At 49.6% G+C, this 24,072-nt stretch overlaps 2 protein-coding genes across 3 annotated transcripts; both read left to right on the plus strand.

The window, feature by feature from the left end:
* Window positions 1-1,269: 1,269 nt before the first annotated feature.
* LOC116887389 (glutathione S-transferase theta-1) lies at window positions 1,270-16,476 on the plus strand. Its single transcript, XM_032888983.1, has 5 exons — window positions 1,270-1,414; window positions 2,805-2,892; window positions 5,790-5,940; window positions 14,144-14,320; window positions 16,085-16,476. The coding sequence occupies exons 1-5, from the start codon at window positions 1,303-1,305 to the stop codon at window positions 16,277-16,279; spliced, it is 723 nt and encodes a 240-aa protein (XP_032744874.1). The 5' UTR covers window positions 1,270-1,302; the 3' UTR covers window positions 16,280-16,476.
* Window positions 16,477-18,032: 1,556 nt separating this feature from the next.
* LOC116887282 (glutathione S-transferase theta-3) lies at window positions 18,033-24,072 on the plus strand. 2 transcript variants are annotated; one of them, XM_032888862.1, is made up of 6 exons: window positions 18,033-18,329; window positions 20,966-21,053; window positions 22,035-22,185; window positions 22,888-23,064; window positions 23,409-23,416; window positions 23,867-24,072. In XM_032888862.1, the coding sequence occupies exons 1-6, from the start codon at window positions 18,047-18,049 to the stop codon at window positions 23,982-23,984; spliced, it is 825 nt and encodes a 274-aa protein (XP_032744753.1). In that variant the 5' UTR covers window positions 18,033-18,046; the 3' UTR covers window positions 23,985-24,072. The 2 variants fall into 2 exon arrangements, with proteins under 2 accessions (XP_032744753.1, XP_032744752.1); XM_032888861.1 differs by lacking the exon at window positions 23,409-23,416 and having other exon boundaries at window positions 23,867-24,064.

A 24,072-nucleotide genomic window follows, 5' to 3' on the forward strand; every position in this document is an offset into this window, starting at 1 on the left:
GTTATTGCTAATTTCCACTCTCTTTGCAAAATAATATTTTTTTAGTATTTAAAACTATTTATTATTCATGCACATGTGTATATGCATGTTTACTCATGGGCATGCTGGTATCTGCAAGAGGCCAGAAGACATTGGACCCCTTGGAGCTGGTGATTTAGGGGGTCACCAGGCACCCCATACGGGAGCTGGGATGTGAACTCTGATCCTCTGCAACAGCAATAAACATTTTAAAAAGCTGAGCCATCCCCCCCACCCCCAGCCCAGGAGAAAGCTTCCTCATGCTGTGGAAAAGGTTGTGCTCCTGCTGACACGTTCATCTGCTCGTGTTTTAAGATAGTGGGTAGCATTGATATCACTTGCCCGCGTGGGTGGTAGGCACTGAGGGTCCTTTAATGACAAGGTGTGGACCGTGGGCTTATGCATCAGCAGACGAACCCAGAGGGCTGGCTTTTCCAAGGACTCCAGCCTCGCAAGCGTTTTAAAGACGGAGAAACTAGGAAGACACAAACTCGGTATGATGGTTCACATGTTGAGGATGACTCTAAATTCATTGGCTGGGACTAGTATGAAGAGGCGGAGCTTCGGGGAAAGGGATTAAATCACGCGGACTTCTACCCTTCATGAAAGGGATCTATATGTTTCTTCCGAGGAATTTCCCACCTCCCAAAGAGTTAACCTTCTACTAGATATGGAGTCTGCAGGAGTCTTGACCTCAGACTAACAGTATACATTTCCTGTCAAAAAGTACAGCTAAGGTATTTCTCTAGCACAGTCCAAAGGGGGCTAAAGTGTCTGAGAAACAGAGAAGCTAGTGCTCCAGCTACAGGAAGGGCAAGTTTGTCAAATGGCAGAGCTGCGATTGGCGTGACACCAGGGGGCCACAGCATGCTGAGCATAGCACCTTTGCTGCTTGCTGGTGCTTGTAGGTCCAGGAGGGAATACCTTAGTTTTCCCATCTCGGAAATGGGGACGATTGGAAATTCCAACACATCAGGAAGGGCGGGCATACCTTTGAAGACATTTTGCGTTCAACTAAACCCGCCACAAGGGGACTAGGAGTCAGGTCTTCTTACACCTTCTCTGCCAGTCGCGAGGCCATCCGTTTTCTCTGGCTCATTCCTTGCTAGTAGATTCCAGTTGCATGGGCTTTTGGATCAATTCCCAATTTGAAAGAAGGCGGGGCTGCGGCATCCGCCCAGTGGGGGCGTGGCCACACTTGGCTTGGTTAGGATTCCAGGCGCATCCAGCCTGGGTTTTTTGAGAGTCTGGCCAGTTACGGAAGTGGTTCCCGCCGCTTATGCCATGGTCCTGGAACTGTACCTGGATCTGCTGTCGCAGCCCTGTCGCGCCATCTATATCTTCGCCAAGAAGAACAATATCCCGTTCCAGATGCATACCGTGGAGCTGCGCAAGGGTGGGCAGGACCCTTTGGAGAAATTTAGGGGATCTCTCTCTGTATATAGTCCCCTTCCTAGTCTCTCTCTCTCTCTCTCTCTCTCTCTCTCTCTCTCTCTCTCTCTCTCTCTCTCTCTCTTTCTCTCTCTCCTCTCTCTCTCGCCATCAGGGAGAACCACGGTTCAGGAACCCTGCCAACTCGGCTGTCTGGTGGAATAGACTCCGGCCAGGACCTGCTGAGACCGAATAGCGAGCAGACCTGGCAACAGAAATGGGCACGCAGTTTGGGCCTGGTTACAGGGAGCTCCAGAAGAGGGGGGCGGGGTTAAAAGAACAAACGACAGTCACACCTCAGATCATTTCTCCCCGTGTGCTGAGATTGGCAGTGTTACACAGAGCCTCCTTCACTGCAAATCCCTGCCTTTCCAACTGGCTCTCTCCGCCTGCTCATCCTGGGTTGTTGGAATTCCTTTTTGTCGTTCCTTTTCCTGACTTTCTGTTTTACCTTTCTTCGCTGCTCTCTGCCTCTCTCTGCTGGGGAGAGAGGCTGCTGCGTTGAGGGTATGGCGGTCACAAGGAGTCTCCTCCCTTCTGGCTGGCTCCGGGGAGCCCTGCACTCTGGCCAGACAGGGTTGTGGCAAAATGAAAGCGTTGCTTAAGGGGCTGTGGCCATCCCCATACTGTCTCACTGCTTGTCCGTCTCTGTCTGAAACCTCACCTCTTTCTTCACGGTCACCTCTGGGTAGAGTGCACTTAACCGCCACAGGTCCTGCCCTTGCAGAGTATGATGTAAGCCGAAAGTGGGGTAGGGGGGAAAGGCAGGGGTCTGTCTGATCAAAAGGTAGTCAAGTTGTCTGTTAAAAATAAGCTTGTCGGGGTTGGGGATTTAACTCAGTGGTAGAGCGCTTGCCTAGCAAATGCAAGGCCCTGGGTTCGGTCCACAGCTCCGAAAAAAAGAAAAAGAAAAAAAAAAAAAAAAGCTTGTCAAGGGAGATAGGTTCCCACCAGGAAACGAAGGAAGGATGAGAATCCTCCATTAGAGCCGAGGCTATGGGGGCCACTGAGGACTGTGGGGCAGAGTGCAACGAGGCAGACTTAGAAACTTACCCGGAGTTCACCAACAGGAAGAAAAACAATACAGACCAGTTCAAGCAGAAGACAGGGTCCCAGGGACACTTTCAAGGGCTGCCAGCGGGGCAAGTCCCACGACGACCTGTCAAGAGTCTATCTATTTTGTGTCAGGAGCAAGGGGCAGCCTCCTTTTCTCTCACAGGAGCCGTGCCTGTACTCCCCATTTATGGAGTAGCCCAAGAAGAACCATGAATTTAAAGTTCAGCCTCCTGGGACCTTGTGGCTCAGGCTAGCAGAGAGGCCCAGTGTTCTCCTCCCTCACGCTGGCCTCTCTGCAGGTGAGCACCTCAGTGATGCCTTCGCCCAGGTGAACCCCATGAAGAAGGTACCAGCCATGAAGGATGGTGGCTTCACCTTGTGTGAGAGGTAACAGGGCCTGGGGTGTTTGTCAAGTTTTCCTGGAATCCAGCCTGTTCTAACCCTCTGTGTTATACACTAGGAAGCTGGCACTGGGAGGAGGGGAGGGGGCGTGGTTCGGTGGTTAAGAGCACTTATTGCTCTTGTTGAGGACTTGGATTTGGTCCCAGCAACCAGACAAGATGGCTCCCAAACACGGGGTTGGGGATTTAGCTCAGTGGTAGAGCGCTTGCCTAGCAAGCGCAAGGCCCTGAGTTGGGTCCTCAGCTCCCAGAAAAAAAAAAAAAAAAAAAAGATGGCTCCCAAACACTTATAACTCCAATTCCATTGCCCTCTAGCATCTTGGGCACAGGAAGTCATATCGGTATACATATATATCTAGGGACTTAAATGCCCTAAAGCTTTCAAGCTCAGCTCTGATACCTCACGCTGGATATAGCCCAACAGAGACATTACCGTTCTCCCTTCCTGTAGCTCCTGCTATCAGGTAGATAGTATCTTCCCAAAACCAGACTAATAAACTTGGACAGTGGGTGGCTAGCGGGTTCCAGCCACAGCTCTGTGGGCTATGGGACAAGGCAACCCTTTGCCTCTAGGGCAAAGGTTCTCAACAGGCAGAGGTCGTGACCCCTTTGTGGTTAGAACAACTCTTTTACAGAGATTGCCTAAGACTTTCGGAGATGTCAGATATTTACATCACGGTTCATAACAGTGGCAAAATCAGTTATGAAGTAGCAAAGAAGCTAATTTTATAGTTGGGGAGGTCACCACAACATGACCATACAAATTGTATTAAAGGGTTGTGGCTCTAGGAAGGTTGAGAACCCTCCAGGGAGTTTAGGTTCCTAGTTCACTTATGTGCGTGTCTTCATGAGTTCATGCTATCCTGGGTCCTTTAATTTGCAGAGAGTCGTACCAGCCAGGGGCATCTTTAATGAGCTTCCCTGTAGGATGGAATGTTTTAAACTCAGAGGAGAAAACTTGTACATCCCACCCTTCCTCCTCACTGTAAACCAATCCCACAGTGCTCCAAATTCTTGACTGAAAGTTTTCATGTAACCACAACCGGTGTATCCTGTGTCTATAGGGTCTGTCTCCACTTCCCCAGTAGGGGACATAACATAATCCAAGGCAGGCAGAGAGTTCCACGGGCATTGTCTGTTTTGTGGTTCCAGGATCTTACAGTAGAAAGGACTGGTTGATGTGCTTAAAAAAAAAAAAAAAAATAGGGCTGGGGATTTAGCTCAGTGGTAGGCGCTTACCTAGGAAGCGCAAGGCCCTGGGTTCGGTCCCCAGCTCCGAAAAAAAAAAAAAAAAAAAATAAGGAGAGGGGGGATATGTTCTATGGAGGCGTGGGGGAAGGTGGTGCCTCATACTGAATCGTCCTTTCCCCAGAGGAAGCAGCCACAGGGTATAGTATAGAATAGAATTTATTCAGGACATGGGGAGGAGAGTTAAGAGGGTAAGAGAGAGAGAGAGAGAGAGAGAGAGAGAGAGAGAGTAGAGGGAGTAGAGACTGGCCATGAACACATGAAGAGAGGTTGGGGAGGGTGGGGGAGGGAATGGGGAGAGAAGGGGGAAGAGGGGACGAGCAAGAGAGCTAGAGAGGGAGAGGAGGAGGGTAAGAGAGAAATGAAGGGGCAAGCAGCCCCTTTTATAGTGAGTCCGACACACCTGGCCGTTGCCAGGTAACTATGGGGGTGGAGCTTAGACAGAATGCAAACACTGGTGTCAGGACACCCCAAGACCAAGTTCCCAGCAGAAAGGAGATATATTTGTCCCAGAGGGAAAACAGGCAGGGGATTAAGAGTCAAGGACAGGAGAGGGAGGATGAGGGAGAAGGGAGAGAACAGTAGCTGTGGCAACGGCGGTTTAACCCCACCCCGCCCCCACTCCCGTGTTTGGAGTTAGGACGAGTTGATTCGTTATGGTTGGGCGCGTTAATCAGGGCAGCCAAAGGCTGGCTTTCGGTTGCTTGCCCTTCAAAACTTGGGTGGCTGGACCTTGGTGGTCAGCCTCAGGAGGAGGAAGTGGCCAAGTAAGGGAACGGACCTTGGCCGCTAGCTTTAGGAATGTAATCTAATGGTTTAGCAAGACAGAGGGGGATGGGAGAAGGGCAAGGCCAGCCAGAGCCCTGTTTGCCATGCTCGGACCTGCTAGAGCCGCTCAACAGCGCCCCAAGTGTCTGAGTAAGATTTTAACGATCCAAGCTGATCCTTAGCAGGAGTATAATGTTCGTGCCTGCAACCCGAGAGTTCCAGAGGCAGAAGCAAGAGGATGATGGATTTGAGGCTAGCCCAGGCTGTCTCAAAGAACAAAGGGAGGGGTGGAAAACCCTCTTTGAACTATCGGGCCACACGAGGCCCAAGGTCAAAGGATGAGAGCGGATAAAGATGGAAAAAAACAAGCTTCGTTAAAGCTCTGTTTAAATGCCCCTCCTCCAGGAAGCTTTCTGGCCCTTGACCGGACACCGACACGGAGTAGCAAGATTTTGCCCGGGGACAGGATAGCCTCCGTGTGACCTTAGGAAAACAAGACCAAATTCTGACTCCAAGAGAGAGCTCTCTGCCCCTGGGGTCGGCAAGGCTTTTCCCTTTTCTGAGCCTGCATTTCATGTCTTGAAGAAGAGGCTGAGACTGACTCATTGTCAGAAAGATCAGGGACTAGAGAGGTGGCTCAGTGGTTAAGAACACTGACTGTTCGTCCTGAGTTCAGTTCCCAGCAAATCCTACGGCAACTATCTATAATGAGATCTGATGCCCTCTCGGGCATACACGCAGACAGAGCACTCATATATATAAAATACGCGAATAGATAAATCTGTAAAGAGAAAGGAAACGGTGGTGCTGGGCATCGTGTCAACCCAGTGGTATCTGACTGCTTGCCTGGCTCTCCTGCATACATAGTGTGGCCATCCTGCTCTACCTGGCGCACAAGTATAAGGTTCCTGACCACTGGTACCCCCAAGACCTGCAGGCCCGTGCTCGTGTGGATGAGTACCTGGCATGGCAGCATACGACCCTTCGGAGAAGCTGCCTGCGGACCCTGTGGCATAAGGTGAGACCGGAAGTGTGGGGGAAGGGAAGGGGAGGAAGGTATCACCTCAAAGAGACTCAGGTTGCAGTAAGTTATTTTCAGTTCGGTATTGTCCAATGTCTTTCCTTTAACTTAATCCAGATTGCTGTTCAAAACAGGGTGTGTTTGAGACATACTTTGGTCCTCTTGTATTTTAAGTCTGCAGTACATTTGTTACAGTTACACAATTTGTTAGCTGTGTGCATATCCATGAAAGTAGGAGGACAACTTCGGGAAATCAGTTCTCACAGGCCATCTTGGTGAGGCAGAATAGCTTTTGTTTCTGCTGCGCTGTGTCCTTCAGGCTGTCTGATCTTTGAGCTCCCAGCTAGGACTTTCGCTTTCTGAGCCATCTTCCAGGTTCTTTTACCGTTACTTAAATGTCCTCTTCAGCTTGGCTGGTAATGTAGCTGAGTGAGAACACTTGTGTAACGAGCTTGTGTTCAAGTCTCAGCACTGGCGTGTGTGTCTGTGTGTGCATGTGTGTCTGTGAGTGCGCATGTGTGAGCACGGGGTTTGTGTGTATCTCTATGTGTGTGTGTCTGATTGTGTGTCTGTGTATGCATGTGTCTCTGTGTGTCTGAGTGTATGTCTGTCTGTCTGAATGTGTTTGTATGGATGTTTGGGTGTGTATGTGTCTGAGTGTATGTTTCTGAGTGTGTGTGTCTGTGTTTTTGAGTGTATGTGTCTGGGTGTGTGTGTGTTTCTGAGTGTGTGTCTGAATGTCTGAGTATGTATGTGTCTGAATGTATATGTTTCTCTGTGTGTGAGTGTGTGTGTCTGAGTGTGTGTGTCTGAGTGTGTGTCTGACGTGTCTGAATGTGTTTGTGTGGATATCTGCATGTGTCTGAGTGTGTGTGTGTGTGTGTGTGTGTCCTTTGTCTGCTCATTCCTTCACCCTGACCCTCTGTAGATGACCCTCTGTAGATCTGTTCTTTTTTTTTTTTATTAAAGATTTTTTTACATGAGTACAATGTAGCTGTCTTCAGACACACCAGAAGAGGGCATCAGATCTCATGACAGATGGTTGTGAGCCACCATGTGGTTGCTGGGATTTGAACTCAGGTCCTCTGGAAGAGCAGTCAGTGCTCTAACCGCTGAGCCATCTCTCCAGCCCCTATGGAACTGTTTCTATTGTATGTTTTTCCTGCTCTTTATTGTGGGTCAGGCTTTCCTCCTTCCTCATGTTTTCTGAGTTATTTATTGTTCGATATATAATGCAGGCTAGCACAGCTAAAAATAATACAAAGGAATCTTTTTTAACGTCAAAGAGTTAACCCTACCTTCTTTTTGTTTTTTTTTTTTTTTTTTTTTTTTTTTTTTTCGGAGCTGGGGACTGAACCCAGAGCCTTGCGCTTCCTAGGCAAGCGCTCTACCACTGAGCTAAATCCCCAACCCCTTAACCCTACCTTCTTGAAGGTAAGATTGGCTCACCACCTCTCACCAGCGGGTCTTTGGAATCTTCTTCTCTTCAATGTTGGCCTTTCCCATGGCCTTAGCTTTGACTTTATGGCTCTTTGATTGCGTCCAGGTTATTGTTAATCATAATTAATAATCCTCTTTTTCTTGAGACTTCTTATTTTTCACTTTTAGAAATTCCATGTATTTAACCCCCAAATCTGAACCCCTCTCTGAGGGCATCAACAGATATCTCAGCGAGAGCCTGAGCAGGAAGGTTAGGTCGCCCTGCTAAGAGCGGGGAGTTAGTGTGTGATGGAGACAGGCTGGAGATGGACGGTACTGGTGGCTGGACGGCAGCGTGAGGATACACAGCTTCCGTGCACGAAGCTGCGTACTTTGAAATTTATGCTGTGAAACATGGAGTTGCTGATCTCAAAGTCAAACAAGTTGGGGTTGGGAGAGGCGGTGAAAGAGGAGCCTTTGAGAGCTAGGTACAGTGGTGGAAGCCTGTAATCTCAGCATTGAGAACTGAGGCAGGAGGATGGTTGTGAGCTTGAGGTCAGCCTGGGCCCCAGATTCTTGTTGTTGTTCCTCTTCCTCACCACCATCATTACCATTATCACCGCCGCCGCCGCCTCCACCGCCGCCAGCGTCCTCGTCGTCATCGTCATCGTCGTTGTCTCCTCTTCCCTCTCTTTCGCCTCTCCCTTCTCCTTACCTCTCTTTCCTTATTCATGGTCTCGCCCTGAGCTATAGTATCCTCAGCGCTCGGCATCGGACAACTGATTTTTACTGTGAACTCTATGTAGCTCTGGCTACCGAGGAAAGTATGATCCCTAAGCAAGAGCAGAAAAGCAAGAGCCCAGGAAGCCTCTTGCTTCCCCGGTGCTGGGACTGATGTATCTCAACCCTGCCTGGTACCCACATTGTCCTCTCTTGTCACTGCCTGGAGCTTGACGCCCTCTTTCCTCTCCTCTTAGAGAGGACAGGATGCCAAATGGTCCGACTTTAACCAGTGGCTTTTGACTCTCTGCAGGACTGACCGGAAGCCAGTGCTGATCAATCTTGTAGGCGGCACCGTATAGCGCATGCGTCTTTCAGACTTTAGCGCAGTTTCTTCTCTCTTCACTTTAGCAATCCAAACCTGAGAGGCAATGGGGGTTTCCTTCTTAGCCTGGCAAACTAGGGGAAACATTAGGGCTGGTTAGATGGCTCAGCGGTTAAGAGTACTGACTGCTCTTCCAGAGGTCCTGAGTTCAATTCCCAGCAACCACATAGTGGCTCGCAACCATCTGTAATGGGGATCTGATGCCCTCTTCTGGTGTATACTACACACACATACAGAGTGCTCATATACATAAAATAAATAAATCTTTAAAAAAGAAAAGAGTGTATGATCTAAAGGGAAGTCTGGAGGTGTTTGTGAGTGATTTTCTCATTTCAGTGGAGACAAGAAAGAAGGAAAAGGAAAAAAAATGATTTGAATGACCCTTGAGTAAAAGTTTTGGTAGAGGTAGGTGCTATGACGGCTGGTCTCAGTTGTCAACTTTCTGGGATGGGAAGGCCTTACCTTGATTAGGTTGATTGTGTTGAAAAGACTTCCCACTGTGGGCAGCACTGTTTCCTGGGCTGGGATTATATATGTGTGTATGTGTATATGTATCTGTAGTATATGTACATATATATTAAAGATTTATTTATTTTATGTATATTAGTACACCGTAGCTGTCTTCAGATACTCTAGAAAAGGGTATCAGATCTCATTACAGATGGTTGTGAGCCACCATGTGGTTGCTGGGAATTGAACTCAGGACCTGTGGAAGAGCAGTCAGCGTTCTTAACCACTGAGCCATCCTCCAGCCCCGGGATTATATTTCTAAAAAACAAAAAAACGGAGCCTGGAGTGATGGTGCAGCAGTTAAGAACGCTGGCTCCTCCTCCAGAAACCCTGAGTTGGGTTCTCAGCTCTCACACAGCCATTGTGGTTGGAAAGAATCTGACTTCCTCTTGTAGCCTCTGTGGGCCCTATACATATATACGTGGTGCACAGACATACATATGACAAAACACACACATAAAATAAAAAATTAAACCTCAAAAAAAAAAAAAAAAAAAAAAAAAGTAAAGAGCAGGGAGAGAAAAATGATCCGAAGTGCGTTCGTTACTCTGTGTGGACACAGCAACAGCTGTACCTTGGGCCTGTGAGCCTTGCTCCCTTCAGTTGCTTTGCTAGAGTGTGAACTATCACAGGAAAAGCCAGGCGGATGCCATTTAGCTGCCTGGGTTTTGGTTATTGAGTAACCTGGACCAGCGGGTCAGTGACCCGGACTGGCCTTTCTTCAGTGACACAGCAGTTCTAAGTGGGGGGTAGGCATCAGTGACTCAGCAGGGGGTAGCCATCAGAAGGTAAAGAAGGTAGGAAAGGTGGGGTCACCACTACTGCCTGAGCCACATCCCTGTCAAGCAAGCTTATAGAGAAGAACAGCGTCTTATCTACCATTTCCAGGGGTGGAATGGGACAGAGTCAAGCAGAAACTGTTATACGGTGGAACAAAGTCAGCTAAAGGCTAATCAAGCCATGGTGCTCAACACGTGTGACAGTCTCGAGAGTGTGACGGTCTCGAGAGTGTGACACACTGAGTCCATAGTGGCTTGGGACTGGGAAATTCAGTCTCTTCAGGGAGAAAAGCCGAGCTCCCAGGAACAGAGTCCTTGACTCTTTCAAGGTCTTATCCGTAGCTCCAAACTGACCTCGCCGAGTTTGCTCCTGGGCAAGAAACCAAAAAACTAGGCTTGAAAGACCCGCAGATGGGGGAGACTCTCGCTCCAGTCCTGAGGACACCCACCACCCCACGAGCACACGGGACTCAGTCTTGATGTACAAACAAGAGGTTTACTTGGGATACCAGTGCACTGGGGCTCGACATGGTCCTCACGCAGGAGGGATGAGAAGAGCCCGGGACAGCAGGAACATACAGTCTATACAGTCCCCACAAGGTCACACAGCTTCATTAGCTCAGCTATTTCGGTGCCAAGGATATCTGACCGGGCAGATGTTTCTCGTCCTGGAGTTCCCGGGACAAGGCCCCAACCATATCAGCGCAGCTATTCCAGTACCAAGGACGTCTGACTTGACAAATGTTTTCCCGTCCTGGGGTTCCCAGGGCGAGGCCACAGCGATATCATCTGTACTTGTGCCCGGGTAGCTTCCTGGAGAGTGGTTGGGACTGCGCTTCCTGTACTTTCTGGTCTCGCGTCTAGGGGCTAAGCAGAGGCCAACTTAAAATTTTTCATTTTTCAGAAATGGCTGCACTGACGTCAAGTGGGGGTCTTTCAGGCTCCTTTTGGCCTTTCCGCGGGGCCTCTGAACGGGATCGATCCAGATCTCAACTGTAGGGATTCACAAAGGAAAGCCTTTCTGTCTGGCTTTAAGTGAAATGTGTAGTAAAACCACTGTGTCTGGCTTTGAGTACAAAGTTTCAGCGAAGTCTTGGCTCCATTTGGGTTAATCTGGAGAGGCTGAGAAACTGTTCTGAGACTCTTTGACCTTGAAGAAGTCCTCCTCACCCCCCACTCCCACCCCCTCCCGGAAAGTCTGCTCTTGGTGTTGGGATAGAAATCGCTGCTCGTGTCCCGACAAACCACATCAGGCCAATAACGGTCCCACGTGGAAGAGGTTTATTGGGACAATGGAGACAAGCCGGGAAAGAGATGGAGAAGAGAGAAAAAGAGAAGAGAGAGAAAGAGAAGAGAGAAGGGGCAGAAAGAGCCCGCCTTTTATTTGAACTGGGAAGGAACTGCTCCCAGGTGAAGGTGGGAGCTGACCCAAATGTATGCTGGGAATGTCTGGTCGTTGCCATGGCAACAGATGGCGCCGCCCGGCGACCGGTTGATGTCACTGCTGGAGGCTAGAGGCTCCTGGTACCAACATTTGGTGCTCCGTGAGAGCTTGCAGCTGCACAAATCTTGGTCCTGAGACGCCTCTGGCAAACCTGGAGTTCTTACTTTTGATTATGGCTGTTTGTGGGGACTGTCTGCTCTCTTGGGCAGTAGAGCAAGATAACTTTGGTAGTTGGAACCCTTCTCAGCCCCAGTGAATCTGGTGTTATGCTTGAATAGAGTAACCGGACTGAGCCAGCTGGGTGTCAGTCTTTCTGGGAAGGTTGAACCCCTCTGCTCTTTCGGAAAATGAAGGCTTAATGGCTTGGCGAGTTTCTCCCTCTACTGCAGCATCTAGGACCAACGTCGATAATACTCAACAATGAAGATTTTGGCTCGTTTGAAATTAAACAGCACGGAGGCCAGAGAAAACCACGTTGTTAGCAATACTACTGAGAATACTGTCCTTACAGACCCAGGGATCAAGACTTTGTCACGGCCCAGTTGGATATACATTCAAAAGATGATTTTAGTTGAGTTCAGTCATGGTGCCTGCTTGAAATCTCAGCACTTGGGAGGTAGAGGCAGGAAGATTGTCAGTTGATTATAGCCTGGATTACAGAGTATGGCCCTCTCTTAAAAAGAATGGGGAGGGGGGCTGGAGAGATGGCTCAGAGGTTAAGAGGACTGTCTGCTCTTGCAGAGGTCCTGAGTTCAATTCCCAGCAACCACATGGTGGCTCACAACCACCTATAATCAGGTCTGGTGCCCTCTTCTGGCCTGTAGTTGCATACATGCAGGCAGAAAGCTGTATGATGTATACATAGCCTGGGCCATAGGAAGGTCTTTCTCAAAACAGAAACCAAACCAAACCTCTGGTTTGCATCCAATAAAATATGCCCCACAAGACCCCGTGGAATTTCAGCTGCTAGCTACCGCGTGTGACCTGGGCCATTAGGCTATCGGGGGGGAAAATCAATTTTATAGATTAATCCTAGTGGAACGATGTCAATAAGGCCACTAAATTTCTTACCTAGACTGTTCTAACCGTCCAGAGTTCAGGCCTGGGACTTATGCGACCAACCTGGTGGTTTTTCACCTATGCACCGAGTAATGGACTTTCTTGTGGTGTTTTTCATACCTGCTTGGTCTTACTCATTCCCTCCCCCACCGCTCTCCCCTATCTTCCTAGTCAGCTCTTGCTGGTCCTCTGCTTCCCGTCTCTTTAGGCTTACATTTTTTTTTCTTTTCTTTTTTTCGGAGCTGGGGACCGAACCCAGAGCCTTGCGCTTGCTAGGCAAGCGCTCTACCACTGAGCTAAATGCCCAACCCCTAGGCTTACATTTTAATTGATTTACTGTGTGCTTTTGTTGGTGCGCGTGTGTGTGTGCGTGCGTGCGTACGTGCGTGCGTGCATGGTTGGGAGGGCGATGCATGCTTTGCGTGCATGCGTCCATACGTGCATGGTTGGGAGAGTGGTGCATGCTGTGCGTGCATTCGTGCGTCCTACGTGCGTGCGTGCATGCGTGCGTGCGTGCGTGCGTGGTTGGGAGGGTGGTGCATGTTGTGGTGCTTGTACAGAGGTCAGAGGACAATTTTTGGGAGTTGACTTTCTCCTACCATTAAGACAGACACTTGGCAGCAAGTGCCTTCACCTGAGGCATCTTGGTTCTCCTCCTCACCTTTTCTGGTTTCAGGACACATATTCCATTACTCTGTCCACCCCGCCCCCCCCTTACTCTTTCGCTCCCATTTTCGTAAGATCTCGTCTCCTATCACAGCCCTCTTTCTAGCTTTATGAGCAATGGGTGTTTCTGAGTTGGGCTCATTTTGCTTAGTTTTCTAGTTTGAGTTTTCTTTTAGCATCGCTTTTCTGACTAACGTTATTTCATTTCCTTACAGCGACTAAGATTCCCAGGAGCGGTGTCACTGGGTCCTTTGATGATCCCATGTTTAGTTTTCTGAGGCGCTTCATTACTAGCTTCTGAACCGGCTGTAGGAGGTTAAGTCCCCTCTAGCATCGTATGAGAGTCCTTCCCCTAAGCCCTCCTCAGCATTTAGGGCCATTCGGCATTTGTTTGTTTTATTTCATTGTGTGTGTTGTGTGTGTGTGCGTGTGTGTGTGTGTGTGTGTGTGTGTGTGTGTGTGTGTGTGTGTGTTGCATGGGGGTTCCGTTTGCCAGGAGCAGAAGGTGGGTATTGGGTGTTCTGCCTACTTCCTGAGACAGTGTCCCTCACTGAACCTAGAGCTAATCTTTTTTTTTTTTAATTTTTTCTTTTAAAAGATTTACTTATCTTATTTATCTGAACACTGTTGCTCTCTTCAGACACACCAGAAGAGGGCATCAGATCTCATTACAGATGGTTGTGAGCCACCGTGTGGTTGCTGGGAATTGAACTCAGAACCTCTGGAAGAGCAGTCAGTGCTCTTAACCACTGAGCCATCTCTCCAGCCCCCTATTTAGTTAATTTTTATAGATGAAATGGCTTATGAATTATTTATCTGACGCTTTCCCTTAAAATATGCTAATATTGGGGTTGGGGATTTAGCTCAGTGGTAGAGCACTTGCCTAGGAAGCGCAAGGCCCTGGGTTCGGTCCCCAGCTCCGAAAAAAAAGAACCAAAAAAAAAAATATTAGATGTGTTTATTCTTCTGGTGCCCATTTAAGTCATTAATAAAGAATCATTCTTTCTGAGACCCAGGCCAACCAGAGATGGTGAGAGGAGGACTATTAATTTGTAGACAAAAACGTCATTTGGGACTTTCCCTGTGGGTCTGGGCAGGTCACAGAGGCGGAGGCATAGAACTAGAAGGCAGCCCCAAAGTTGGGAGTTATGACTTCCTCCCCCATCCCTCCAAGGCTCATCTGACTCCCACTCCTTGTTTTCCCTCCCTACCTTCTAGGTGATGTTCCCCGTTTTCCTGGGTGAGCAGATACGTCCGGAGATGCTGGCAGCCACGTTGGCAGAACTGGATGTTAACCTACAGGTGCTGGAAGACCAGTTCCTCCAGGACAAAGACTTCCTTGTCGGGCCGCACATCTCCCTGGCCGACTTGGTAGCTATCACAGAGCTGATGCACGTGAGTGCTCTAAGAATAGTGGATGCTGTAGTAATTGTTCAGTCTCAATCAGGGGTTTCTACCTCACCTTGACCATTCCGTTTCCAAATAAAAGACACACAACTGTTATATTTATAACGCGCTAGCCTTTAATGCACTAGAGCTGGGCAGATAGCTACCGTCTAAGCTATTAAAATCTACTACCCCATAAGTAGCCCTGGATTATATATAACTTGCCATTTTCCACCTGGGCCAGTGGCCAGCCTTCATGGCCATGTTTTCATGACTCACCTACCCCATGGTTTCTTCTCCTCTTTCCACCTTCTCTCCTCTAGTGGTCTCCTGCCTCAGACCCCAAGGCTGGGAACTGAAACTCTGCCTGTCTCTCTTCTGCCCAGCTAAAGGATGTTGGCATCTTGATTTAGCCAGTAGATTTTTTTTTTAAGATTTTATTTATTTACTTTGTATAGGAGTACACTGTCGCTGTCTTCAGACACACCAGAAGAGGGCATCGGATCCCATTACAGATGGTTGTGAGCCACCATGTGGTTGCTGGGATTTGAACTCAGGACCTCTGGAAGAGCAGTCAGTGCTCTTAACCACTGAGCCATCTCTCCAGCCCCCTAGCCAGTAGATTTAAATTAAGGAGCACGGTCACATAGCATCATTTGCTGTATGTGTGGATTCTCTTATCCCTGGGGCGACCAGATTTTGAAGGCCACTATTGTTTTTAAAGATTTATTTATTTACTTAATGTATATGAATACACTGTAGCTATCGTCAGACACACCAGAAGAGGGCATCAGATCCCATTACAGATGGTTGTGATCCCATGTGGTTGCTGGGATTTGATCTCAGGACCTCTGGAAGAGCAGTCGGTGCTCTTAACCACTGAGCCATCTCTCTAGCCCTTGAAGGCCACTATTAGCATATAGTAAATGGCCAACTTCAACAAACGGGTCCATAAGATACAGGGAATTCTGGCTCGTTAGAGAAGTCCCAGTTTTGCTACCCCACTAGTTGTAGATCTGTGTCCATGTGTGGAGACTCTTTCCAGATTTATCATGTCTGTCCTTGCTTTCATTGGTCGTTCTAGTTTGCTTTTCTATTAGTGTGTTAAGACACTAACCCAAACACAACTTAGTGTGGAAAAGGTTCACATTCCATCATAGAGGGAAGGAAGCCAAGGCAAGATACTCAAGGCAGGGGCTTGAGGTAGAAATCATGGAGAAATGTTGCTTACTGGCTTCCTGGTTTTCCTAACAACCTTTTTTTAAAAAAAATTATTTATTGTATATATATGAGTACACTGTAGCTGTCATTCAGACACACCAGAAGAGGGCATCAGATCTCATAACAGATGGCTGTGAGCCACCATGTGGTTGTTGGGAATTGAACTCAGGACCTCTGGAAGAGCGGTCAGTGCTCTTAACCACTGAACCATCTCTCCAGCCTCACCCAACAACCTTTCCTACACAGCTCAGGCCCACCACCAGGGATGGCACCATAATGATCGCTGAGCCACCTCTCCAGCCCTCAGCTATCTTTCTTATATATCCCAAGCCCATGTTTCCATAGTTAGCACCACCACAGTGGACTAGGCCCCCTCACAACCGTCAACAACAACAACAACAACCCAAAGAGATTCCATATAGATAATTCCTACAAGCCAATCCGATGGAGTCAATCCCTCAGTTGAGTTTTCTCTTTCTATGTGTGTCAAGTTAAAAAAGCAAAATTAGCCACCAATGCACCCTCCCCCGTTCTGTTCCCTTCTTGACATAGCCTGTAGGTGGTGGCTGCGCAGTCTTTGAAGGGCGTCCCAGGCTGGCTGCATGGTACCGGAGAGTGGAGGCAGCTGTGGGGAAGGACCTCTTCCGGGAAGCCCATGAGGTCATCCTGAAGGTGAGAGACTGTCCACCTGCTGACCCCGTCATAAAGCAAAAGCTGATGCCCAGAGTGCTGACCATGATCCAGTGACGTCAGAAGCTTCATCCCTGCACCAGCCAGGCCACTCGAATTACACGACTGGTGCGCCCCAGCCCTCACGGCATGATGGTTACTGGGCGAGGGTCCCTCTTCACCCTTTTCCCATGCTAGCCACCCATGGTCACAACTACAACCACTACTTTTCCCTTTGAGTTTGGGCAATAAACCGAGGCTCGATTTGAGCTTTAGTTTCTCTGTGTGGTTTGTTTAACCCTCTACCTCTAGTCTCATTCAGTTGTCTTTCCGAAAACAGCTCCATTTTCCAGGCTCTGGGGATCACTTTCCCTCTGAGGGTTGCCGCCGAGGATGAAATCATGGCTAGGCATGGTAGCCCTTGCATGGGATCCAGCACTCAGAAGGATGAAACAAAGGAGAAGGAGAATCACTGAGAATGCAGGGCCAGCCTGGGCTACATATCGAGATCCATGCTAGCCTGGGATACAGTGTGAGATCGTATCTCAATAAAACAAAATGGCAAAAACAAACAGGGAGCTAAGTCACAAATGCCTTTCAGACTTCTGGTTCTGGGAGGATGGAATCAGCCGATGCCTCAGTTTTGGGTATGGGAATCCACTACTCGGTCAGACCAGCCTCTTGGACATGGTCCCTTCACAGGACCATCAAACCTTCCTGACCTACAGAATTGGTCAAGAGGAGAAAATACCTCCAGCTGCAATCTCGGTCAGAGGTCATGCTCACAGCTCTTGGGTACAAACTGTAGTTAGGAATGAAGGGTTCAGATTGTGTTCTGGGATAGGATTCTAGCTGTTGGGGGTGGGGGAGCTAACTGGAAGGCAGCCAGGAAGGAAGCCTAGGGTTGGGGTGGGGGAGAGGTAGGCATAGGTGACTTGTGGAGAACTGTTATGCACCAAAAGGGAGAGGTGGGGGAATGAAGGGACCTCTCCCTCCAGTCTGGAGAGGTTAGCTTCCACTATGGCAAACAGACACTAAACTAGGGGGATAGGTCTTCCTTAAAGAGAAAGTCTGGGACCAGGAAGACAAAGCCATTCTCAAGTTTCCCAATGACCTATTGTGCCAAGGCACCTGGTTTGTCGTTGTTGTTGCTTTGTCTGTTTGTTTTAAACTCATCATTTGGGGAAATGCGGAGGTCATCTTGGGAAACAATAACATCATATGGGCCTCAGACACCCCTGACTGCCCCTGAAGGTTTTTTGTTTTTTGTTTTGTTTTGTTTTGTTTTGTTTTGTTTTGTTTTGTTTTATTTGCATTGGGTGGAGAAGTTTTATCCAATCCTAGGCCTGTCTGCAATCCTCCTACCTGCTAGAGGGATTAGCTGGGGTGAAATAAATAAGAACGAGCAGGGCGGGATCATTTCCCTCACGGGGGGTGGGGTGGGGTGGTGTGTGGACCTAGCATTTGCACACTTGGCCAATTATCATATCCAACCTGAATCCTGGGCCCAGGGAACTGGATGGGGTTGATAGTGGCACCCTCCTTCTCCCTTTTCTGTGTCAAGGGTCTCCGAGAGCCACTCCTCCCTTAGCCTTTTCTGTGAGTGGAGGGAAAGTGAACAGAGGGCAGACAGCACGGCTATTTTGCCCCTAAATTCACCAACAGAGACGCCCCTCGTGTCACTTTTCCCTTTACGAGGTTCAGCTCCTCATTTGGCCGAAGTACGGAAGTACGGGGGACAGTTTGGCCCCCAACTCAGACCCGGGTTCATAGTTCACGTTCATCTGTTCGAGGGTTAAACTTGCAGTCCTCCGCTGATTGGCCCAAAGTTCTCCTGGGCATCCAATGGGAGGGAAGACTGGGATCGAGCTCCGATCGAGGCTAAGAAGCACTGAAGGACTAAGACCCAGCCGTTCCTGCTCGCCGTTGCAGCTGCTTCTGCCTCTGTCCACCGAGGCAGTTCACCCCAGGCCTATCTCCGAGGTCTGCCAGCGGCTACTTCCCACAGCCTCCGCCATGGGTCTGGAGCTCTACCTGGACCTGATGTCCCAGCCCTGCCGTGCCGTCTACATCTTCGCCAAGAAGAACGGCATCCCCTTCCAGCTGCGTACCATCGAGCTGCTTAAAGGTGGGCCCAGTGGGCAGGCTGGGAAGTCTGCAGCCTTCTGTATTGTGCACCTCCGACCTCTGCAGCCGGTGGGTGACCGGTCAGGCTAGGTGTGCAAAAGCCGCTCCCGTGAGAAAGCAGTTGTATCGGTTATCAGCTGTGAACTTTTAAAGAACCTTTGCCTGATGAATAGCATCCGTCCAAATACCAGATGCAAAGGCGCCCTCGAAAAAAAAAAGTTAGACCAACTCCTTTCCTAAGGGAGGGATCCTCATCTTGCCTTTCTGCATTCTGGACTAGAAAAGGGTTGTTTTACTTGGGTGTGTGATCTTCCACTCAGGATTCCTGTGTCTCTTCTACCCACCAGAGTAAGTCCCCTCCAGTGTCCATTGCTTGCCATTCGTGTGTGTGTGTGTGTGTGTGTGTGTGTGTGTGCATGTGCGTGTTTTACTGGGGACCAAACCAGGATATCTATTATGCATGCAACCCACCACTGAGCCATACTACCAAAGTGCTTTCTACTTGTCATTTTGAGACAGAGTTGCAGCAAGAATAACAGCACAAGCTTTGTACCACGGAGCTGCTTAAAGGTGGGCTTTGCTGGCAGGCTGGGAAGTCTGCAGCCTGCTGTACCGTGCACCTCTGCAGCCGGCACGGTCAGGGGAGGGGTGCAACTGAGTCCAGACGTTGCACTCTTTCTTAGCCCAGTGAAAACATTGAGCTGGTGATCCTTCTGAGTTCCCCAAGGAGCTGGAATTACAGGCTTGTCAGGCCTGCTTCACCACCTCCCCCCCACACCCCTACTCCGTCCCTCCCCAGATCACACACATACATGCCCCCTTCTAGATGTTTGTTCTGTGGAAGTTGCTGGTCAGCCAGAGGGCTCTGTGAAAGGACGGTGGGAGAGGCTACTCTGACTTGAGCTGGAATGGCGTTCCTGGGTTCCTGGCGTTGCTCCAATTAGCCTTGGGGGCGGGGTGGGGGTGGGGGTGGGGCAAAACTCCTGCTACTGAAGCAGATTTCAATAGCCACAGAGTGGCATTCACGTCGTCGTTCCAGCCTTGGGGGCGTGGTGGGGGTGGGGCAAAACCCCAGCTACTGATCTCAATAGAGACAGAGTTACAACTGGATTGGAGCCTGGGGAGTCAGGCTGGGGTGGGGGGTTGGGTAGGGGTGGGGCAAGCAGAAAATCTTGAACTTCTTATTTAGCTGAGTCCTGTTTAGCTCAAGTACCTCTTGGGTATTTCCAGCTTGGGCTGCAGGATGGGCTGCACATAGATAGTTTGTGGAAGGAGAATGGGCAAAGGCAGTGGAATCCATTCGGTGGAAGGAAGGACGGGTCCACAGATGATGTATCTAGAACCTGATTTCACCAAACGTCCTTTGACTCCACTCACACTGACGGGGCAACCTAACTTGTACCCGTCAGATCGGGCTTAGGCGTGGGGTTTGGGAGAGAGACAGTGAGTTCCGCCTCTGGGAATCCCAGGTGTGTGTGGGGGGGGTCCTCTGAGGGTTTGGCACAGAAAAGAAAGACATGTTGAGCTGCTGGGAGACATAGTGGCTGAATGGGACAATTGTTCTGGCAAGAGCTATGTTGAGCTGAGAACCAAGAAAAAGGTGGTCTGTAGCTCTGGGGTGTACACAAGCCACCCAGTCCGGTCAGAAGAAGCCACCTGTAAACGGACTTTTGGCTACTTTTCAGGTTCCTTTTTCTTTTGCCCTTCTCCACCCCTCTTCTTCCACCCTTTCAACCCCCTAACGCTAGGTCGGAGGGAACAAAAGGATTGAGGGCAGAAGAGAGGAACGATGTACCACCGTTAGCCTACTTCCTGCTGACTAGAGGTGTTGAGTTCCTTGGGACAAGTTTGATCTTCGGTGTCAGGATATCGGATTTCTTTTTTTTTCTGTCTCTTCACACAGGTTGACAAAGCACAGCCCAACAGCACCCAGTTACCAACCGATCCTTTCCATTGGGGCTCGAGCATTTATATATCCTCTGAAAAGTCCCCAGAGTTCCAAACTGGCATACAATTGCAACAACTCTGTGCAGCTGGCAAGACCACGCTCTTGCTGGAGCACGAGGCAAATCACAGTCACCTGCGGGGAAGCAGCCCCACATCCCCGCACCAGGGATTAAAACAAACACATATTCCCATAATATTTCTGCGCTTTAAAAAAAAGGGGGGAGGTTGGGGATTTAGCTCAGTGGTAGAGCGCTTGCCTAGCAAGCACAAAGCCCTGGGTTGGTCCTCAGCTCCGAGAAACAAAAAAAAAAAAAAAAAAAAAAAAAACAAAAAAAAAAAAAAAAAAAAGAAAGAAACCAAAATTCTCATTACATCCACCCAGTTCTCACCTGGTATAGAAAGAGCGATCAGGGCTCAGAAATGGGACTGGGCGCCTGCATTAGGATGACTGTGGGCCATAGCTGCACGGAATCAAGTGCAGAATCTTTCCCAGACCCGAGTAGGCACTCAGACCCAGGCTTCACGGGAGTGGAGGCGAATGGATCCATGAGAGGATCCACCGGCCAGCGTGGTGGCTTCCTCTTCACTGAGGCTTCTCGTGGAAAACCGACGCTTGAATGTAGCGAAGGAGACAGGCAGACCTTTAAAAGCCCCCGAATCCTCAAGCCCTGTGCTCTGGCCTCTCCGCAGGTCAGCAGTACACTGATGCCTTTGCCCAGGTGAACCCTTTGAGGAAGGTGCCGGCTTTGAAGGATGGGGACTTCGTCTTGGCAGAGAGGTAATGGGTTCCCTGCTTGCCGCCAAGCTGTGTGGGGCAGGCCACCTGTCTGGGCCTGCTGCTGCCTACTTGGACGATGGCTTCTGTGCCTGCCCCGGGGTAAAAACCCAAACAGGTACCTGGGGTTGAGAAGGGACTTTTGAACACATGGTATGCCTCATCCATCCCCCTTGTGCCTTGTGGGTGAGGAAACGGAGGCTGGGAGATGGGGAGAGGCTGGGAGATGGGGGAGCCCAGTCTGCTTCTGGGCCGCTTCCCTGATAGCCCAGCCCTCAGGAGGAAAGATAGTGCCAGAGAGAGAGAGAGAGAGAGAGAGTGGTGCTGCACTGGGAGGGAGGAACTACTTCCCTAGAAGCCAAAGGCTCGCCCACTGAGCTTAGCTGCCATCTGTTGAGCAGCATCAACACCAGGTCGCCGTCTGATCCTGGAGCTTGCGCACATCATAATCTGGGCCCCCACTGGGCTCGGATTTCGGAGTGGGGAGCGACAGTAACCAGTAACGTGACAGGCTGAGAGTACAGCGGAGACAAGACAGGTCGTAGTGGGGTCAGGGTTAGCGATTAAAGTGAGACATGAAAAAGAAGCTGGCTGCTGAGGTGGCGGTAAGCAAGCAGGGACCTTCCTGTACTGATGTCCCAGGGATGTGGGAGTTGTGTTCTGGCTGTAACATTAGACCGTTCGCAGGTACAGGCTGAAGAGCTAAGGCCAGCACTGCTGGGGTGATGCAGGCAAGCGCAGGAGTGAGGGGAGGTGGTAGAGAATAGCAGAAGGATCTGACCTTCCCTGCAGGAAGGCAGGACCCCCCCCCCCGGGGGGGGGAAATCTGAGCAGAGGAGAGCTCCCATCTCTGTTGCATTTGAAAGGCTCCCCAGGCTGGGTAAGAAATGGTTGCAGAAATTCAGGTACACCACACCCTAGTCCAAGACCTAGGTGGCTTAAGAGTGACCAGGGAACGTTCTCTATCCCTCTGCATTCCTCCAGTGTGGCCATCTTGCTGTATTTGAGTAGAAAGTACAAGGCCCCTGACCACTGGTACCCTCAGGACTTGCAGACCCGAGCTCGTGTGGATGAGTACCTGGCTTGGCAGCACACAGCCCTGCGGAGCTGTTGCACCAGGGCCATGTGGCAGAAGGTGAGCTGTGGGGACGAAGGACGGGGTTAGCTCGCATCAGAGAGGGTGTACCCTGTTCAAAAGAAAAGTCCTTGGGCCAGTGACAAGCCTCAGGGTGTAAAGGCACTCGTCACCAAGCCTGACAGCCTGAGTTCAGTCCCTGTGATCCAATGCAGTAGTAGGAGAGAACCAGTTCCTGCAAGTTGTCTTCTGATCTCCATAAGCATCCTGTGGTGATGGAGGGCATGCGCATGTGTGTATGAGAGCATATGTACACTCATTCACACAAATAGATAAGTAAATAAATATTTAATTAAAAGTTCTGTTCCAATGTTTTACCTTAGGGATTTTAGAATTCCAGCCTAGACTGTCAGTCAGCATTTCATGCTGGTGTCCCTCCTGAGTAGTGGCTTTAAAAGCTCAGCAATTCCTTCCATGGGGTATCAGCTACCATGTCTCTCCTGAGAAGTCCTACTTGTAACCAAAGGGGATGCAGAATGGGGATAGGATGGCAGGCACTACATCAGGGAGGGTTTTGTGTTGAGGTCTTGGCCTTAAGGGCAATTGGAGAGCCATGCATGATTTTATATGGGGAAAGGAAAAGGAAAGATCTTAAGAACCGAGATGGGTGGATGGACAGATGGAAAGACAACAGAGGGATAAAAGTGGGACAAAAGGTGAGTATTGGACAGAGCCAAATCTTTCTTCTTGCTGGTCCATCAGATGATGTTCCCTGTGTTCCTGGGACAGCCAGTTCCTCCTGAGATGTTGGCATCCACCTTGGCCGAACTGGATGGGTGCCTGCAGATGCTGGAGGACAAGTTCCTGCAGAACCAGGCCTTCCTAACAGGACCCCAAATCTCCGTGGCTGACTTGGTGGCCATCACGGAGCTGATGCATGTGAGTATCGTGGAGTTGGGTGGCCCGCTCAATGATGGAGAGCCCTGGGAGGGAGCCGATAAGCCTTTCTCTTGCTGCCTTTTCTGGCTGTGGGACCCTGGATAAGTCACCCCTCCCTCGGTGCCTTAGTCTTCCTCATCTCTAATCCTGTTTGATTATCATGTTAATTGCACATAATAGTGGGTGTTATTATGATACTTTTATACGTTTACATAGTATATTTTCGTCCTACTGATTTCCCACTAGCTTCCATTCTGGGGTGTGTGTGTGTGTGTGTGTGTGTGTGTGTGTGTGTGTGTGTGTATGTGTTTCCAAAGAATTTCACCAGGGCTGGCTGCTTACAGGATGAAGGGTGAGGATTTGTTCTCAGGAGCATGGACACCTTACCAAGTGGCCAATGAAGAAATTGTACCCTTCTCCTAACCACTATCCCCAAGTGTCCTTCATCGTTCCATGACAGGATGCTGATGGGCCCAATAATATGCAAACGCCATGCCTCCCCGGGGACACCTGGAAGCCAGTGTTCCCACATGTCTCCCTTCCTTTTTCTTCAGGCTTGTATATTCTTTCTCTGTCTTCCCCAGTATTCCCTAAGCCTTGGGAGGGGGTGACATAAAGTGCCTGATGTATGGCTGAGCTTTGAACAGTCACTTATACCATTATAAAGTGCATTCTTATCAATCCTTTCTGTGGGGGGTATCGAGAGGCACCTCACACATGGTGGAGGAGGGACAACGTAGTGGGCGTAATACTGACAGGCCTTGCAGATTGTGGAACTTACCTGGCTAACTTCTCCCCACAGCCTGTCAGTGCTGGCTGCAAAATCTTTGAGAGCCGACCCAAACTGGCTGCGTGGCGTCAGCGGGTGGAAGCCGAAGTGGGGGAGAGCCTCTTCCAGGAGGCCCATGAAGTCGTCCTGAAGGCCAAAGATATGCCTCCCTTGATGGACCCGACCTTGAAGGAGAAACTGAAGCTCTCTGTGCAATACTTACTGCACTGAGGGAACAG

Source organism: Rattus rattus, chromosome 18 (genome assembly GCF_011064425.1).
Source record: "Rattus rattus isolate New Zealand chromosome 18, Rrattus_CSIRO_v1, whole genome shotgun sequence".
NCBI classification, from domain to species: Eukaryota; Metazoa; Chordata; class Mammalia; order Rodentia; family Muridae; genus Rattus; species Rattus rattus.